Here is a 14,911-nt window from a genome sequence, read left to right on the forward strand (position 1 = left end):
CCCCTTGGGCATTTCAAATGCCTAGCAGCCCAATGTCTGCTTTTCAGCATGGAAAACTGCTTTTCACATTATTTTTCCTAGCTTTTAAATTGGGGTTTTGAGTCAGAGTTAAAGAGCAGTTTAATAAATGCATGTTGTAGGCCTGGGTCTGCTCCCTGATATGAATGTCATGACACACATCAGCATCAATGGAAAGAGACTGAGGCCAACATCAGTGGAATATCCCAGCTCAAGTTTTGGGGGTTGGCTGACTCCAAAGTTCTCAAACTCTTTTGGCCTTCCCCAATTTCAAAGTCCACTCCAGGGCTCACAGGGACTGGGCTCTTGAAATTTCTCCTGCAGGCTTTTGTCTGCCCAGTGATACTTTCTGAACCAGGAGCACAAATCAGTTAGAAGTGAGGGATGCATAGTAAAGTGGAGAAAATTCAGCATATTTCATCTTTAAATGGCCATGGACAGAAGATGTTCATTCAGTATAAATGAATCAGCATTGACTATGGTGGCACTAGCTGCTACTTCTGTTTCTATGGCCCAATCCACTGGATAGTTTTACTAAACATTGTGATAGAGTTTCCTTTGCAGACAGCAGGAGTGAAAGCTGAAGCAAAAAAGGGATCTGAGCTGAAGGGATTAAGTGCCCTGCTGGAGAGCAGCAGTCGAGAGATGTATTCCTCTGGGTATAGTACCATAGAAACTGCAGTCGATTTACAGTTTGGAGCAGGCTGTGGCCAGGTGCTGGTAAGTATAGTGGTTTTCTCTATTATACAGACTATGTTTTATAAAAGAAACTTTCTTATGTAGCACTGAAAAAAATAAGGGGCAAAAAACTGAATCCAGTGGGCTTGTGTCTGATTCAAAAGGTCTTTTACAAGAGGAAAAATGCATAGGAAAAAGGAAAGAAAAAAACTGATTGTCCAGTATCCTAGCACTAGAATGAAACCTGAAGAAAAGTCATTTGTTTTTCATCATGACATATTTCCTCCCAGGAAAAGTAAATAACATTTATGCACATTTAAATGTTAACTAAAGACAGAACAAAATATTCAGCAAGTTCCCCAGCCTATGGGAACTGTCATTATTACCCCTGCTTACAGCAATGGAAGACACTGTCAACAGGTGTTTTGAAGTAATTACATTTCCAGTGCACAAAGTCTCAGCATGGGATTGCATTTTACTGCCAATTCAAATCTCGTCCTGTTTTTACAAAATGTTTGTGTGTGATGGGATCTGTGAAATGGGTCCTTGCTGGCAACATCTAATTTTGCTGCAAAAAACTTGCAGCACTTCAGAAGACTGCATATTTTTCAGAGGCAAATTATACTTTTCACTCAATGAAATGAAGCTTTTCATGAAATTCCACAGTTCTACAAGTGCTAATTACAGAGACCCAAATTCAGCAAAGCACTTGAGCACATGCTGATCTTTGAGCACATGAATAGTCCAATGGAGCTCAATAGGACTTGACATTTAGGGATGAAATTTTCCAAAATATATAAAGAGTTGTTTTTGAAAAGAGCAACATATCTTCTGCTCCTAGTTCTTGTAAGTGCATTTGAAAATCTTCCTCCAAACACTGAGGAGGATTACCTTGCTGATCCCTACCTTTTATAATGACATTTATGTGTGTGGTCCTTGACAGAAGTATTAGAATGCCTGCAAAAGGTATTTTCAACTTAAATAATTTAACTAAAAAACAACATATAAAAGGAATAAAAAGGAAACAGGCAATAGTAAACAATAGGGAAGGCAATACTGCTAGTGGAGAGTTGTTTTAAAAGCAGACCTTATACTTATATCATATATTTTTTTAAATACATTAGAGCAACATTATGTGGGTTGCAAAGTCAAGTCCCTGAGAGTTAGGAAATGTGAGGTTCATAATTGCTTATGCAAACTTAACGGGGTTCTCTTATCCATCCTATGCACTGAATGAGGCAAGGGTGCTGTAGGAAAGGCAGCAGGTGGTCATGTACCTACATTTCTAAGTTTCTTTTAGTACTGTGTAAGTTCCAGTGACTCTTTCCATTGACGCTGATGTGTGTCCTGACATTCATATCAAGGAGCAAACCCAGGCCTACACCATGCATTTATTAAACTCCTGCTCTTTAACCCTGATTCAAAACCCCAATTTAAAAGCGCGAAAAAGAAAAGCCATTTATGTTTCCCAGTGGCTCTTGCCCTACCTAATTTCAGAAACCTGTTGCAAGCCTTGAAGAGGAGCTGTCTCAGGGAAGAGTCACAAGAATCTCTGACTACAGGAAGTAATAAATAATTACATTATAAGGGTCCCTCCCAGCTTCTTCTATAACATAGCCCTGGGGCTCGCAACCTATGGCCTGTGGAGCTATTTGATTCATCCTGTTAACTTAGGGCTTCAGGTGCCAAATTAATCCAGTTCAGTCAGAGATGGGCCGACACAGAGAGAGTGGGTACCTGGACCCAGCCACCGCTGCTGGCACTTTTCCCAGTGACTGAATCAGGGAAGTACCTGCCACTGCCGCTTTTCCCCACAGCAGCATAAGAAGTGTCCACAGCTGGTACTTCTTCCTCCAATAGCAGAGGGCTTCAGCAGCAGTCACCTTCCCCTGCCACAGTCACTTCCCCCTGAATGCCAGCTGTGGACAGTCTCCCCACAGTGTTGCAGGGAAAAAGGGCAGTGGGCATTTCCCTGTGCAGCTCCTGGGTGGTGATGGCAGCTGGGTGCTAGCTCCCAGTGCTGTAGCAATGAAGTCTGGCACCCGGGGTAAAGACTGCAGTGGCAGCCTGCCCTCACCCTGTCCACAGATATGGGGGGGTGGGGAGGACACATGCCCCACCATGCTTTCTAGGGAATACACACAGCAGCAGGAGTCGCCCTCCCCCTGTCCCTGTGCCCCCACAAATGAGCTGCTTGTGGCTTTGTCCCATGCTCCACCCTGCCTGGGCAGTGCACCCCTTCACTTTGGCACCTAGGGCACTCACCCCATTCACACCCTCCCCCCCACTCTTACTATGGCACTGCCCACCTCTGATCCAAACTGGGTCAATCCAGCCCATGGCAGGAAAAGTTTGCTGACTGAAGACATAGCCTCATCTGATGTTTATTCACTTTTATTTTTATTCACAGTAGACAACAGATCAAGTTGCGGGGCTGCGAACTACTTAGTAGTCCACACTGTGACCACTAGTGAGTACTTACCTGCATAAGTAATCTCAGTGCCTTCAATAGAACTATGCACTCAAGTATCACTGGCCCTATGTGAAAAATATTAATGCAAGCTGTTGTCATAAATACCCTAGTTGTACAGCCCCAAGAACTTGCACTGCCTTCAGCATGAGTTCCAGGCACAGAAGGCATTCAGGACTGGGTTCCATAATGGGGCCCAAGGCTGAGGATGTAGTGTCCTCAAATCCCATAGTGTGTAGTCTCATGGGAGATTGAGTGCCTTGTACTGAGTTTGATGTTTAACATAAAGTCAGGTACCATAGAAGGAAAGAACATTTCAGGAAAAGCAGAGTGAGCCAGATTCTTGGGTATGTTGGGGCTGCTGCCAAAGCTATGTATGTCACCCAAGAAGATTGCCTCTTTCAGGGAGCAGATCATTACCTGCCTTTCATTTTCTGTTCTGAGCTAAGGCTTCAGATTTCTGCTAAATATTTGCAGCTCCCATAAAACCCTCCATAAAATTACTCTCATTGCCTTAGGGGTGAATCCCAGTCTAAATTAAGTCAAAGGCAAAGCTCCCCATTGAGAGTAGATGTTGACATTGGTAATAAGTGAGTAAAACGTTCTGTTTTCCTCTTTGCCTTACTTTTCTAGACAGGAGCAGCTTGTTTGAAGAAGGATGTTAGACTCCTATTTTCTGAAGGAGCTAGATGATGAACAGGTAAAGTATCTGAGCCTAGGGTGGGAAGCTGAGGGCCGAAGGCAAGCCATTTACAATAGAATGACTCCCACTGATATCAGTCTGTTTTGGATCTTGCTGTCAGGTTTGGAGATTTCAGTTACCTTCAAAACTGTACATGTGTATTCACTGCTTTGGAATTAAATGGATGCAGTAAAGCAGGGAGAAGCTTAGCACCTGGAATCCTCAGTGACCATTGGCATTTTGAAGGCCATACTACAAGTAAGCAAGCATGGTTTCAAGATCCAAGAGTTAACTACACTACTTAGTGCATTCCTTCAACAAAGTGCCCTACAGGCACTAATGAATAGCCTACCTGCAGTGTAGGTAAGCCCTATATTTAGGTACCTACCCAAATCGTGATTGCATGGATTTTGTGGAAATCACAAAATCAGGTGATCTCCTTGAAATTAATTCACAGGCAAAAAAAATTACTAAAAATAAAATGCTGCCTTCCCAGTGGGAGCCAGCAGCCCTCCTGGTCGCAGATCCCACCCAAGGAAAGAACAGAGGGAGGCTGCCAGCATAAGGCAAGCAGGCAAGATGGCTGCTGCCCCCACCCCTCACTGCTGATTGGCTGAGAGGGCTACTTGTCATGTGGCCCTGCTCCCTCCACCAATTAACGGTGCAGGGTGGGGCCACATGACAGCCCTCAGCCAATCAGCAATGAGGGGTGGGGCTATGCAATGGACAGTCTCTCCACCAATCAGCAGCAGGGGGCAGGACCACCAGGGCCACTCAACCAGCCAGAGGCATGGGGAGGCCCCAGTCACAATAAGCCCTCAAACATGGCAGCCAGCCCTGCAATCTGCCCATGAAATTGGGTGGCTGCCTCGTTAAGTCAGGTAGACCCCTATTATATTGCTTATTTTGCAGGTTAAAATGCTGCAGCAGAGATGTTAAAAGGCTTGAGGGAGGCTACAGAGAAAGATCAATGGCAATGTGAAAATTAAAATGTAAGATCTCCTGGGGTCTCCTCTCCTTGCATCATTAGACGAGGTCTTTTTTTGGCACCTCTAAATCCTGGTTATGAAATGCTTACTTGCCACTGGAGTCAATACAGCACATACTTTAGTTAGGGACATGTTTAAGTACTTTGTTGAACTGGAACCCAAAAGCTTTGCATATGTAATTGTGAATAACCCTTTGGATTCCAGAGAAATTCCAGTCTATAGGTAAGATAAAATTTGCACGGCATTTTTAGGCTTAATTTTAACCATTATCATCATCACCAATCTCTTGCAGTCAAGGATGATTGTCTTCCATTATATTCTTATCGGTGGGTCATCTTAAGATGGCTGACAAGGCCAATCTGGGATATTGCAACTTGGGCATGTGTTTCCATGCGAGGTGGGTGGCTCCAGATCCTTGACGTGGTCCACAACACACTGTTTCTGTCATAGGTGCAATACCATTGGTATTAGGTGCCATTCAGTTAATTCAGTGGGACTCCGCACATACTTCTTGCCCATCAAGGGCATGGCTGAGCTGAGTCCTCATAAAGAATATACATGTGCATGGGTCACCTTGTTTGGTTTGCTCAAAAAAGACCAAGGATTGAGGAGTGTTAGGAAGAGATAGTAATCAGATGTTTTTTTTATTCTGACTTAAATGGTTGAAATCTCTTATAGTCAGGCAACATCTAATTAATAACCCACAGAGCTAGGTCTACCACTGATCACTTGTAGCTATATTATGAGGGATTATTGAAACAGCTTTGTTTTTTTCTGTTTTATAAATTAGTATTTACTTGCATTTCTGTTAACCCTTGGCTAATGCTCTACTACTCTATTTAAAAAAAAAGGGGCCAGTTTTGCCAAAGACCTCACTATCCAGCCACTATAAGCACTTAGGTGGACATGTTACCACAACTACCGGCTGAGAACATGCACACTCCTTTTGTACTAGATAGTCTTTGTATAAAAGGTGGCTTTGGCCTCAGTGAAAATGAGTACTATGGTCTTTTTCCTGTGTCCATCTATCTACGACACCGAACTACCATATATTATGTCACTGGTGCTCAATCATTTGGCCCAGCAGCCAAATGAGAGGTACAGGGCCAGGCTGAGGGCTAGAATAGACCCCACACCTCAGGACTGGGCCCACACATCTGGATCCAGACCCTACCACCACCACTTGGCCTCACGTGCTAGGATCAGTGACCTGGGAACCCAGGCCATCTCTACCTGGCCCTGCACACTGCAGTTGGTGCCCTGGACTCCAGCTGCCTCAGCTGGGCTCTGTGCACCAGGATTGGACCATGCTCTGCCCTTCATACAAGAGCTAGGGACAGAGCCAGAGCCCATAGGGTTCCCCACAGACCCATGGCTCCCAGCACTTGTCATTGGGAGTCCAAGCTTCCCTGTTCTATGACACTGACTTTGTTCAAGACAGACTCAGAAATTTGATAACATTGGGATGCTGTACGTTAGGATGTGTGTATATTGGCTACTTAGCAGCTCACGCATTACAGCGCATTGGAGCGGACTTGGTTAATCAAGTCTGCTGGAGTGCGGTAATTACCATGCTCCAGCAGCCTCCAGTATTCAAAGAGCTTTAGTTAAAGTGCCCCTGCTGCCATTTTTCAGCATGGGGACACTGATACATGTAATGCTCTGAGCACTTTAGGTACAGATTAATTAAAGCGTGCCCCTCCCCCCACCTCCCAAAGTACATATATAAGAAATACACTATATGTCTGTTCTCAAGCCTGATACAAATTACTATATTATTATGCCACTGCCATAAAAACTGTATTCAAACACCCAGTTGAAAAGAAAATTAATCAAAGAATAAAGCTGTTTTGCATGCATCTCCCACAAGATCTGCTCCAAACATGTACTATTTAAACTTCTAAAAGTAACACTGCACTTCTTCTGGAGAAAAAAACCCTGTAAAGTGATTGTCATAGGCTTATTTCCTTCCTTTCTTTAGGTGGCCTTGTTTGAATTCAACAAAGGCTGGAAGCTCTCTGGGATCCAAAATATATATTATAACTGTCTAGTTAAAGAACTGGGAGGTTTTGGCACAGACCCTGGCAAATTCATTTGGCCAACCAGTGTGACCATGACTCTGGATGGAGATCTGGCTGTAAAAGACAGTGGAAATGAACAGATTCAGCTCTTCTGCTCTGAAGGTCGCTATAAACATAGATTTTCCTATGGATCTGCACCAGTAAAAGGACTGGGAGATATAGTATGTATACAAGATGGTTTGTTGCTTGTGACAGATGGATCCAAAGCTATCAAGGTCTTCTCTAGAGATGGTGAGATGATCCATCAGCTGAAATCTCCAAACATAGACTGGAATCACTCCTATGGGATGGCAATCCTGAAGTCCAATGATATTGCAATAACAGACTGGACAGATTTGGGAAAAATCCACATACTTAGGATTGACTTGAGAATGAGTGCTATCATGAGGATGTATGTGATGGATGGGTTTCACAGACCAGAACACATTGCAGTCCATAAGGTACAGTGCAGAACATCCCAAACCACAAACTACGAACACCGTTATAAATATTTAAGTTGGGGAAATGCCCAAAATGTGTTAGATGCTTTCCAAACATAGGAAGAGCACAGTTCCTGCTCTCAAAACCTTACAATTTAAAATGGGTAATAGGTCTTAATAAGTACTGTTTGTGAGTTAACAGTTTGTGCAACAAGCAGGTAGAACTGTAAGGAACAGAGCTTTCTTAAACAATTTGCAAGAGTAGTAAGTACATAGACAGAAACCACAGACTGAGTATGTCACAACCTGCAAGCACTCTACCAGTTTTATGTATCTGGTCACACAAGGGTTGAACCTAGTTCTCCCAATCTAAGTCCAGTGTTTTACCAGCAAAACTGACAGTCTGAAAGGGTGCCTGGGTAGGAAAAACATGAGTGAAGCATAGCGAACCGAGTATGATCTACTCACAGGCAGCCATCACACTCAAAATTCGTTTAGTTATACCTCAAGTAATACTCCTTTTCTTCCTTTTCTGGTGGTGTTGATAACTTCTCTTTATAGCTCAGCTATACTGTTAGCATGCAAACCCTTGAGTAGCTTTCTGAGTTATTTTGTATCAGCAATAAAGTCAAACCTTTTGAAATTCTATTAGTGCTAACTAGGAAACTATCTCCCCCCGCCCCCCCTTCCTGTCAGAGAGAAGAGATGCTGGTTACCGAAGGGCAGCTTTTTGGAAAAAAACAAGGCTCCTGTCTCAAAGTCGTGAACAAAGATAGAATTCAGAAGAAGACAATTGGACCAAGCTATGAAAACAGGATTACCTTTGTAAACCCCTCTGGAGTCTGTGTTGATTCTGATGAGAATTTCTTTGTAGCAGATAGAGGGCAAAACTACATAGTGATGTTTAATCCTGATGCATCTCTGGTTTCTTTGGTAGTAACTGAAAATTTAGAAGGCCCTTGTGGGCTTTCAGTAACAAAAGATGGGCTCTTGGCAGTTGCTGACTGCTATCACCATAGTGTAAAACTGTATAAGTATAAATGAGTGTAACTTTGACATTGAACTTGCCCAAATACATATATTTGATTTGTATGTTGTAGATAAAACAAGAGCTGTAAAAATCTTGGTTCAGAAGCTTTTGAATAATGGCTATTCCAGACTCCAAGACAGAGGCAATACAGTCTCAGATCATTCTAATCCCATTTCTTCTACTGACTTTGTGCCGGATCTTAGGCAAGTCCCTTTATTACCTCACAGTTCCTTCACCTATAACACTGGTCTGACAAAACCCATTTCCCTAGTATTTAAATAAAAACATAGGTCAGGGTCAGGTTTTGGGTGTTGAAGAGGTAAAGTCCTACATAAGAATAAATCGTTATAACAAATTCCCAAATTTTAGAGATGTTTTATTAAAAGAATTAAATGATTGCTTTTAAAAATCCAGTGTTTCAATCATTATACAGTGGAACGGAGATCTCCACAAATACTTGCAGATTTTTTTCCTTGATAAAGATAGGGAATATTATTAGAGCTCACACATATGTGGTAGATGCATTTACTAAATACTGATGTTTGAATAGCTCATTAAAGTGATCAAGTAAAGTCATTTTTCCAATCCTAATTAGTTTCCTATTTTTAAGCTTTCCAGATGTGCTGGGACTCTCCTGCAGATAGTCCACCTTCATCTGGAAGTTGAACTGAGAAGGAAGCCAGAATCTAATCAGGGCTGCTTCTTATTCTTTTACTGCAATGGAGATGCAATGGGTCACTTAGATATCGCTAGACACTGCAGTTTTGCACAGTTTTGTATATATCTATGTAACTCTTAGCCATCTGATTTGGTCAAGTTCTCCCACTGGATTTCTATTGCCCTAGGAGTGTCTGCGGAAGGTTAACCTGTTTAGGAACCTCACTATCTTCAATACCTTCCCTATGAAAAATTATCCAGAACCAGTTAGGAGAGATGAAAAAACTGGGCAACCATTATTAGAATGCTAAATTATGCATGTGGGAACTTTCTAACAACAAAACTGCCCCCCTCTTGAGAGTCTGAGGAAACAAAGCACTGCCTCTGGCCCAGGGACATTTTCATTTAAAAAGTAGGACTTGTAATTCAGGCTATCTATAAAAGTTGTACCAGTAGAAATGCAGGATACTATGCCAGTGTGACAGAGTTATAAAAAAAAGCAGTACATGGAAAAATAGCTACTCTTGCTGCTTGGCCTGTCAGCTTTGACTCTTTTCTTCCCCATTAACCATCTCAAACACAGCTAAAGTAATCACCAATGGGAGCCATGTTCTATATACATACTGTTTGCCATAGCTCAGCCTCACAGCACTAGAAGGAAGATGCCATCCCAGCATGCTGACAGCCGGGTAGAAGACCACACCAGGCATCTGAGCATAATTCTGGCAAATACCATGACTTGGGAGAGTCACTTGAAACTGTGCAAGCACATAAGTGATATTGGTAGGCTTGGAATCTGGCTTAGAGGGGGAAGGAGAGTTGAAGGAGGGTGGGCCAGAGAAATAGCACAGCTGCAGGACTCAACCAAGGCAAAAGTAATTCTAGAGTATGTAATCATTTCCATAACAACAACTGAATGGGCCATAACCCAATAACCTGCCCACTTATCCAGAAATTCCCCCATGCCAGTAACAAAAATAACTCTGGTTCCGGTCCTGCTGCTGATAACTCTCCAGACTGTTCCTTTGGATTAAATTCAAGCAGATCCTCACTACATGGCACAGGTGAAGTCCCCAGGCCCCTGGCTATAGGATCTCCTCTAGGATGTGTTCCAGCAATTCTGCTCCCTCTCTTGTGATGTCTATATGGGGCCATCTATATTCCTGTGGTTTCTGGTCTGGAAAACAGACTAGCCCTGATCAAAGTCTGTTCTGCGTGCAAGTGGGTTCTGTACTCTGAGCAGGACAATGTTAGACTCCTCACAGAAGATGCAAGTAGGCAGGGGGCTACCAGTTTTGATGCTGACACCTTTAATTTGCACTACACAGCTTTGAGGATTTTCATTGAGTTCCAGCACTGGGGAGATATTGGCTCAACTCTGTCTTTTGGCAGACTCTCAGACAGTCTCCTAGAAAAAATGATTTTGGGTGCCTCTCCCCCTAATCATACCTTCAGCTGAATTTAAATCGAAGGGCAACCAGATGCTTGGTGTAATCCTCCAGCCTTTTATATCTTTCCAGCATAGTTTGACTAAGCTGTGATAAGCAATGTCTAAAAGGAGTAGGTCAAGTGGACTGAAGGATTATATACAAGCCAGCAGGTAATTTCTGGTGCACAGTAGAAAAGTGGGAAGTGAATAGATAGAAAAGCCAGAAAATACAGTCCTAGGGAGTTATGGGATGGCAGAGAATGACTGCCAAGGACACCGAACCAAACAGACTGCAATGGAGCAGACCTCATTCCAGCAGGTCAGACCAGGGTTTTCTACTTACTGCAGCAGTCAGCCATGGGACTCAGTCACCCTGGAAGAAAAGAGAAAGGACAGAATGAGTTAACTCTTAGCCATCACTTACCCAAAGACTGTTCTGATTGAACTGCTATTGGAGCTGTTTGTAGTCTGGGAGGAAATCCTAGAAAATAAGTGGAGCAGCTGTTTAAATTAAACACCTTGAGAGCACCTGGTATTCTTCATTTGGGATTAATCTTTTAACTCTTTCCCAACAAAGGCCTGGCAGGAAAACTGCTGAATGAGGCAGGGAGGGACTCCATCCCCATAACACACTGCTACCTAGACTTCACCTGCATTTTTACTGCTAAGGAGACACATTGGAATCTAATTTAAAACAAAAAATGAGCTCTAATCCGTATCCTCATCTGGGAAAACAAGCCTCAAATCACATACAAGAACCAGTTTAAGGATTTTGTTTATAAAAGATAGGGTGCACTAGGCTACATACCCTAATTTGAACTGGCAGCAAAGATGGACCAAAAGGCCAGATGAGAAAATTAGAGAAGGGAAGTAGTTGTATGTTTTGTGTCAGAGACACAGAGAGTTCATTCAGCACCTGGGGTGGTTGGACATGGGGAGTTTGCTAACCACTGTAGAGAAGCTGTGAGGGGAAGGTAAGTCTTACCTGCTGGGCTGTCTGCACACTGAAGACAGCTGATTCTGCTGTTACTGCTGCTGCTGTATACAGTGTCATCTTGGGCAGCAGTAGCTCTATAGCACCAGCTTCCTGGGAGACTTGTTTGCTCCTCCCACCCCAGATATGCTGCAGGGCACAGGATTGCATCTGATGTGCCAAAAACTGTAGAGGGGAGGAAGTATCGTTCTGCTGTCTCCACTTGTCCCTGCCCACAACAGATGCACTGCTAGGTGTGGGGCTACATTGCCTGGCTTCAATAGCTAGGCAGCACAGAGCTGCCGCTGCCCTGGTCAAGACTCCAAGCGGGGATTCTGATGGCCCCTCATAGTCGATGCCCCACTCACCCACCTTAGTTACACTACTGGTTTTTGTTTGGAATCTGGCTACTTCAATGTGCAATAAGAAGTTTTTTTCCATTGGCATAAAGTTTGTTTTTACCACTTGTGAGATAACAAATATTAAGAAATCTACCCTGTAAGCCCTTGCTATATATCTCCTTACACTCTTCAGTTTGCTTTCTAACAAAGAACTTTCAGCACTTTACAGACCATGTATGAATTTTGCTCAGTGTTCCCATGCCCAGTGTGATCTTGTGGAAGGTGTGATCAAATGCATATGCAGCTTTCTGTCTGGTCTGGGGCTGGCTAAAAGGAACAACTCATTATTACACTTTTTAAAATAATGTTTGATACACCTCAAGTAACTTGGTGTCCTTGATGATGAAAGGACCCTGAGCATAAAGTGGTTATAGAACAAGCTCAGATCATTACTAAAATCTTTGAATAATTAGATGTCATTGGTCAGTTGTCCTTAGATAGTTTGGTTTCAAGAATAATTAATTTAAGGCAGAAGCCTGGAATAAAACTATTTTACCTTAATAATTTAAGCATCTATTCCATTTGAAAACAACAAAATAATTATAATTATTATAAGTAACCTACTACTAAAATAATTATAACTAAAATAATTACATGAGTTCAGTATTAATGAGCCTTAAGGACTCTGGACTTGAAAGATTAAACACATGCTAGAATCTTTTCTTTAGCATGCTTCTTCCTTTATAATTGTTATATTCTTGTAACGTTCCCTGGGCGGGGAGGGGAAGAGAACTAGAAATAAACAAAGCTATCAGCTTTTAAAATATAGGTCTCTAGAAGGAAGATGAGGATCAATAATCTGTCTGAATCTCAGCCCTTTCTTCTTAGCTGAATACCAATGGGCTTATTTTAGATGCCAACATCCTGCTGACAGCATGAAAACATCGCTTCCAGTGGTTGACTTAGTTCTGCCAGAACCCCCCACCCTGTGGACATACTCTGCTTCCACAATTCAGGGAACTGGTGTAACTGAAAGCAGAAAAACTCCTTTCAGCAGTATACACTGCATCTGCACTAGAGGGCTCTGCTGCCTTAACTGTAACAGCAGCAACCTCTATCATTTACTTGCAAGCTGAGTGCAAAGAGATACAAAACTAACATTCTGATCTAGCGGCATTTCACACCCACTTAGGCTGATGAAAATGAAAATCTCAAGTGCAGTACCATGCAGAATCAGACCCAAGCATTTTTAAAAGCCATCTTGGAAAAACACCTACCCACCTTCTCATCTGAGATTTATATTCTCCCCTTAATTTATATGCTCATTCAGAGTTGCAATAGGCGTGTAATCTCTCTAACGGGCTCAGACAGCTGATCTCTTAAAATCTGCAGCAGTTGGGGCCTTGTTGAATTGGGTGGCAATATGTCCTGAGGCACTGTTTTCATAAAGCACTTACAGAATGCACTCAAGCCTGCAAGAAGCAGACCCTACTGCTCACAGCAATACTTCAGTTATTACAGCACTTGCCTGTCTTTTTATACAAACTGGAAATACCAGGCAAGTTTGCATTGCATCCATCCATTGTCTGTTATGTATGTCATCGGTTAAGGACAAAATATGCTTCATCAGCACAGCATACGTTCAGTCAGGTGATACAAACAGTGTCAATATGGATCTCACCTGCGTTAACAGAAGAGGGTGATCATGTATAATACAGATTGGTTTGAAGATGTAATGAACACAGATAGGCTGGCATCGTTCAAAAAATGTCTGGGATCATGTTCCACTTGCTTGGACTTGCACAGACACATTGCAGGGTGGATACACTGTGAACTCTCAAACTGCTCTAATCTATATACACCATGCATTCTCACTGAATCCAGTGATAGTTTGAGGTATAAATCCAGACTGGTTTATGGTCACTTGCTCCCAGAGAACTATCCTGGGTACATGAAGGAGCATTTTTTATTGTTAAAATTTATTTTAAAAATAAAGTTGACATACTACAGTGAATAGGAGAACTCTATACCCCCCCTGAATCTGAACAATATCACCTGGAAAAACAATGAGAGGTTCCCCTTGATTTCCAGCGGGTGTTTGCTGTCTGACTACCAGTTGTGCTTTTGAAAATCTCCCCCTTATTCCAGTGTGGGAAGAGTCAGGTACAACACTCAGCAGAAAAAGGGATGGTCAGTGTGGAAACCATTATTTTAAAATGGAAACGTTTGGTTCAGTTAAGGGGAAGATGTTGACCTTGCACAGCTGCCAGGGAGTTGAAGTCATCAGTAACTTTGTCTAGTTAGGCAAACATCAGCAGATTCACTATTAATTAGTCCCAGGGAGAGATTGTTAACCTCTTTGGTACAGAATGTTACTTTGCCACCTCCAGTTAGATCACAAAGAGAACTTGATACCTTATCTAATGCTGGATTGTGTTCAAGAGTCATTTATGTAACAGTCAAATCTAAACTTTTTCTCCCTTTATAGAGAGAAGAATGATCATGGGAGGGAAGTCCACAATCTACAGGCTGGCATCAGAAACCAAATCTCTTTCTATAATTTTGCCTCTGGATACTTTCAATTTTTGTTAATGCAATGCCAGACATTTGAAATATATCACTTGCACTTTGGGAGCAGGTAGACTAGCGTTATTGCTAAAGATTTTACCTGATTCATTATGACATCTTAACATCAAGTTTACTGTTTTCATCAGAAAATGGCATCTACAAGTATTACACATAAGCATTTCTATCTGATGCAAAAAGTACTTTATAATTACCAGGAGTGTACTTGGTAGCTGTGTTGGTCTGAGACAAAAAGACATACAAAAAACTAGAACTCTTGGTTCCAAAGAACTCTTGGTTCCTTTTATTAGACCAACTGGAAAATGGCAAGAAAACTGTTCTTTTCTGCAAGCTTTCAGGATCAAAGTCCCTTCGTCAGGCTCTGGGAAAAGTGTAGATGGTAGAAGATGGTAAAAAGTCCCCATAGGTAGGAAATAAACATTTTTGCACAGAGGGAGCTGAAGGTGGAAGGCTGTCCCTCTGAATCCATGACAGTGTCTTTGTGAGCTGTATTGAGTAGCTCTTTGATGTGTTGATCAGGTAGAATTCCTTCCCTGGAGGTGTCAGATGGCAGGCAGG

General features: G+C 42.4%; 1 protein-coding gene across 1 annotated transcript; it reads left to right on the top strand.

The window, feature by feature from the left end:
• The first annotated feature begins 598 nt into the window (after positions 1-598).
• LOC109323632 (E3 ubiquitin-protein ligase TRIM32-like) lies at positions 599-9,186 on the top strand. Its single transcript, XM_019555310.1, has 4 exons — positions 599-738; positions 3,800-3,866; positions 6,819-7,358; positions 8,034-9,186. Exons 2-4 carry the CDS (start codon positions 3,825-3,827, stop codon positions 8,379-8,381), a joined length of 930 nt encoding a protein of 309 aa, XP_019410855.1. The 5' UTR covers positions 599-738; positions 3,800-3,824; the 3' UTR covers positions 8,382-9,186.
• The last annotated feature ends 5,725 nt before the right edge of the window (positions 9,187-14,911 follow it).

This window comes from Crocodylus porosus, unplaced genomic scaffold, assembly GCF_001723895.1.
Source record: "Crocodylus porosus isolate Cpor-Errol unplaced genomic scaffold, CroPor_comp1, whole genome shotgun sequence".
Classification (NCBI taxonomy): domain Eukaryota; kingdom Metazoa; phylum Chordata; order Crocodylia; family Crocodylidae; genus Crocodylus; species Crocodylus porosus.

Bases quoted from the DNA above. Each gene is read 5' to 3' on its own strand.
- LOC109323632 (XM_019555310.1), top strand. From the start codon at position 3,825: ATGTTAGACTCCTATTTTCTGAAGGAGCTAGATGATGAACAG. The intron at 3,867-6,818 runs GTAAAGTATCTG...TCCTTTCTTTAG, and splicing joins AGGAGCTAGATGATGAACAG to GTGGCCTTGTTTGAATTCAA. The intron at 7,359-8,033 runs GTACAGTGCAGA...CCTTCCTGTCAG, and splicing joins AACACATTGCAGTCCATAAG to AGAGAAGAGATGCTGGTTAC.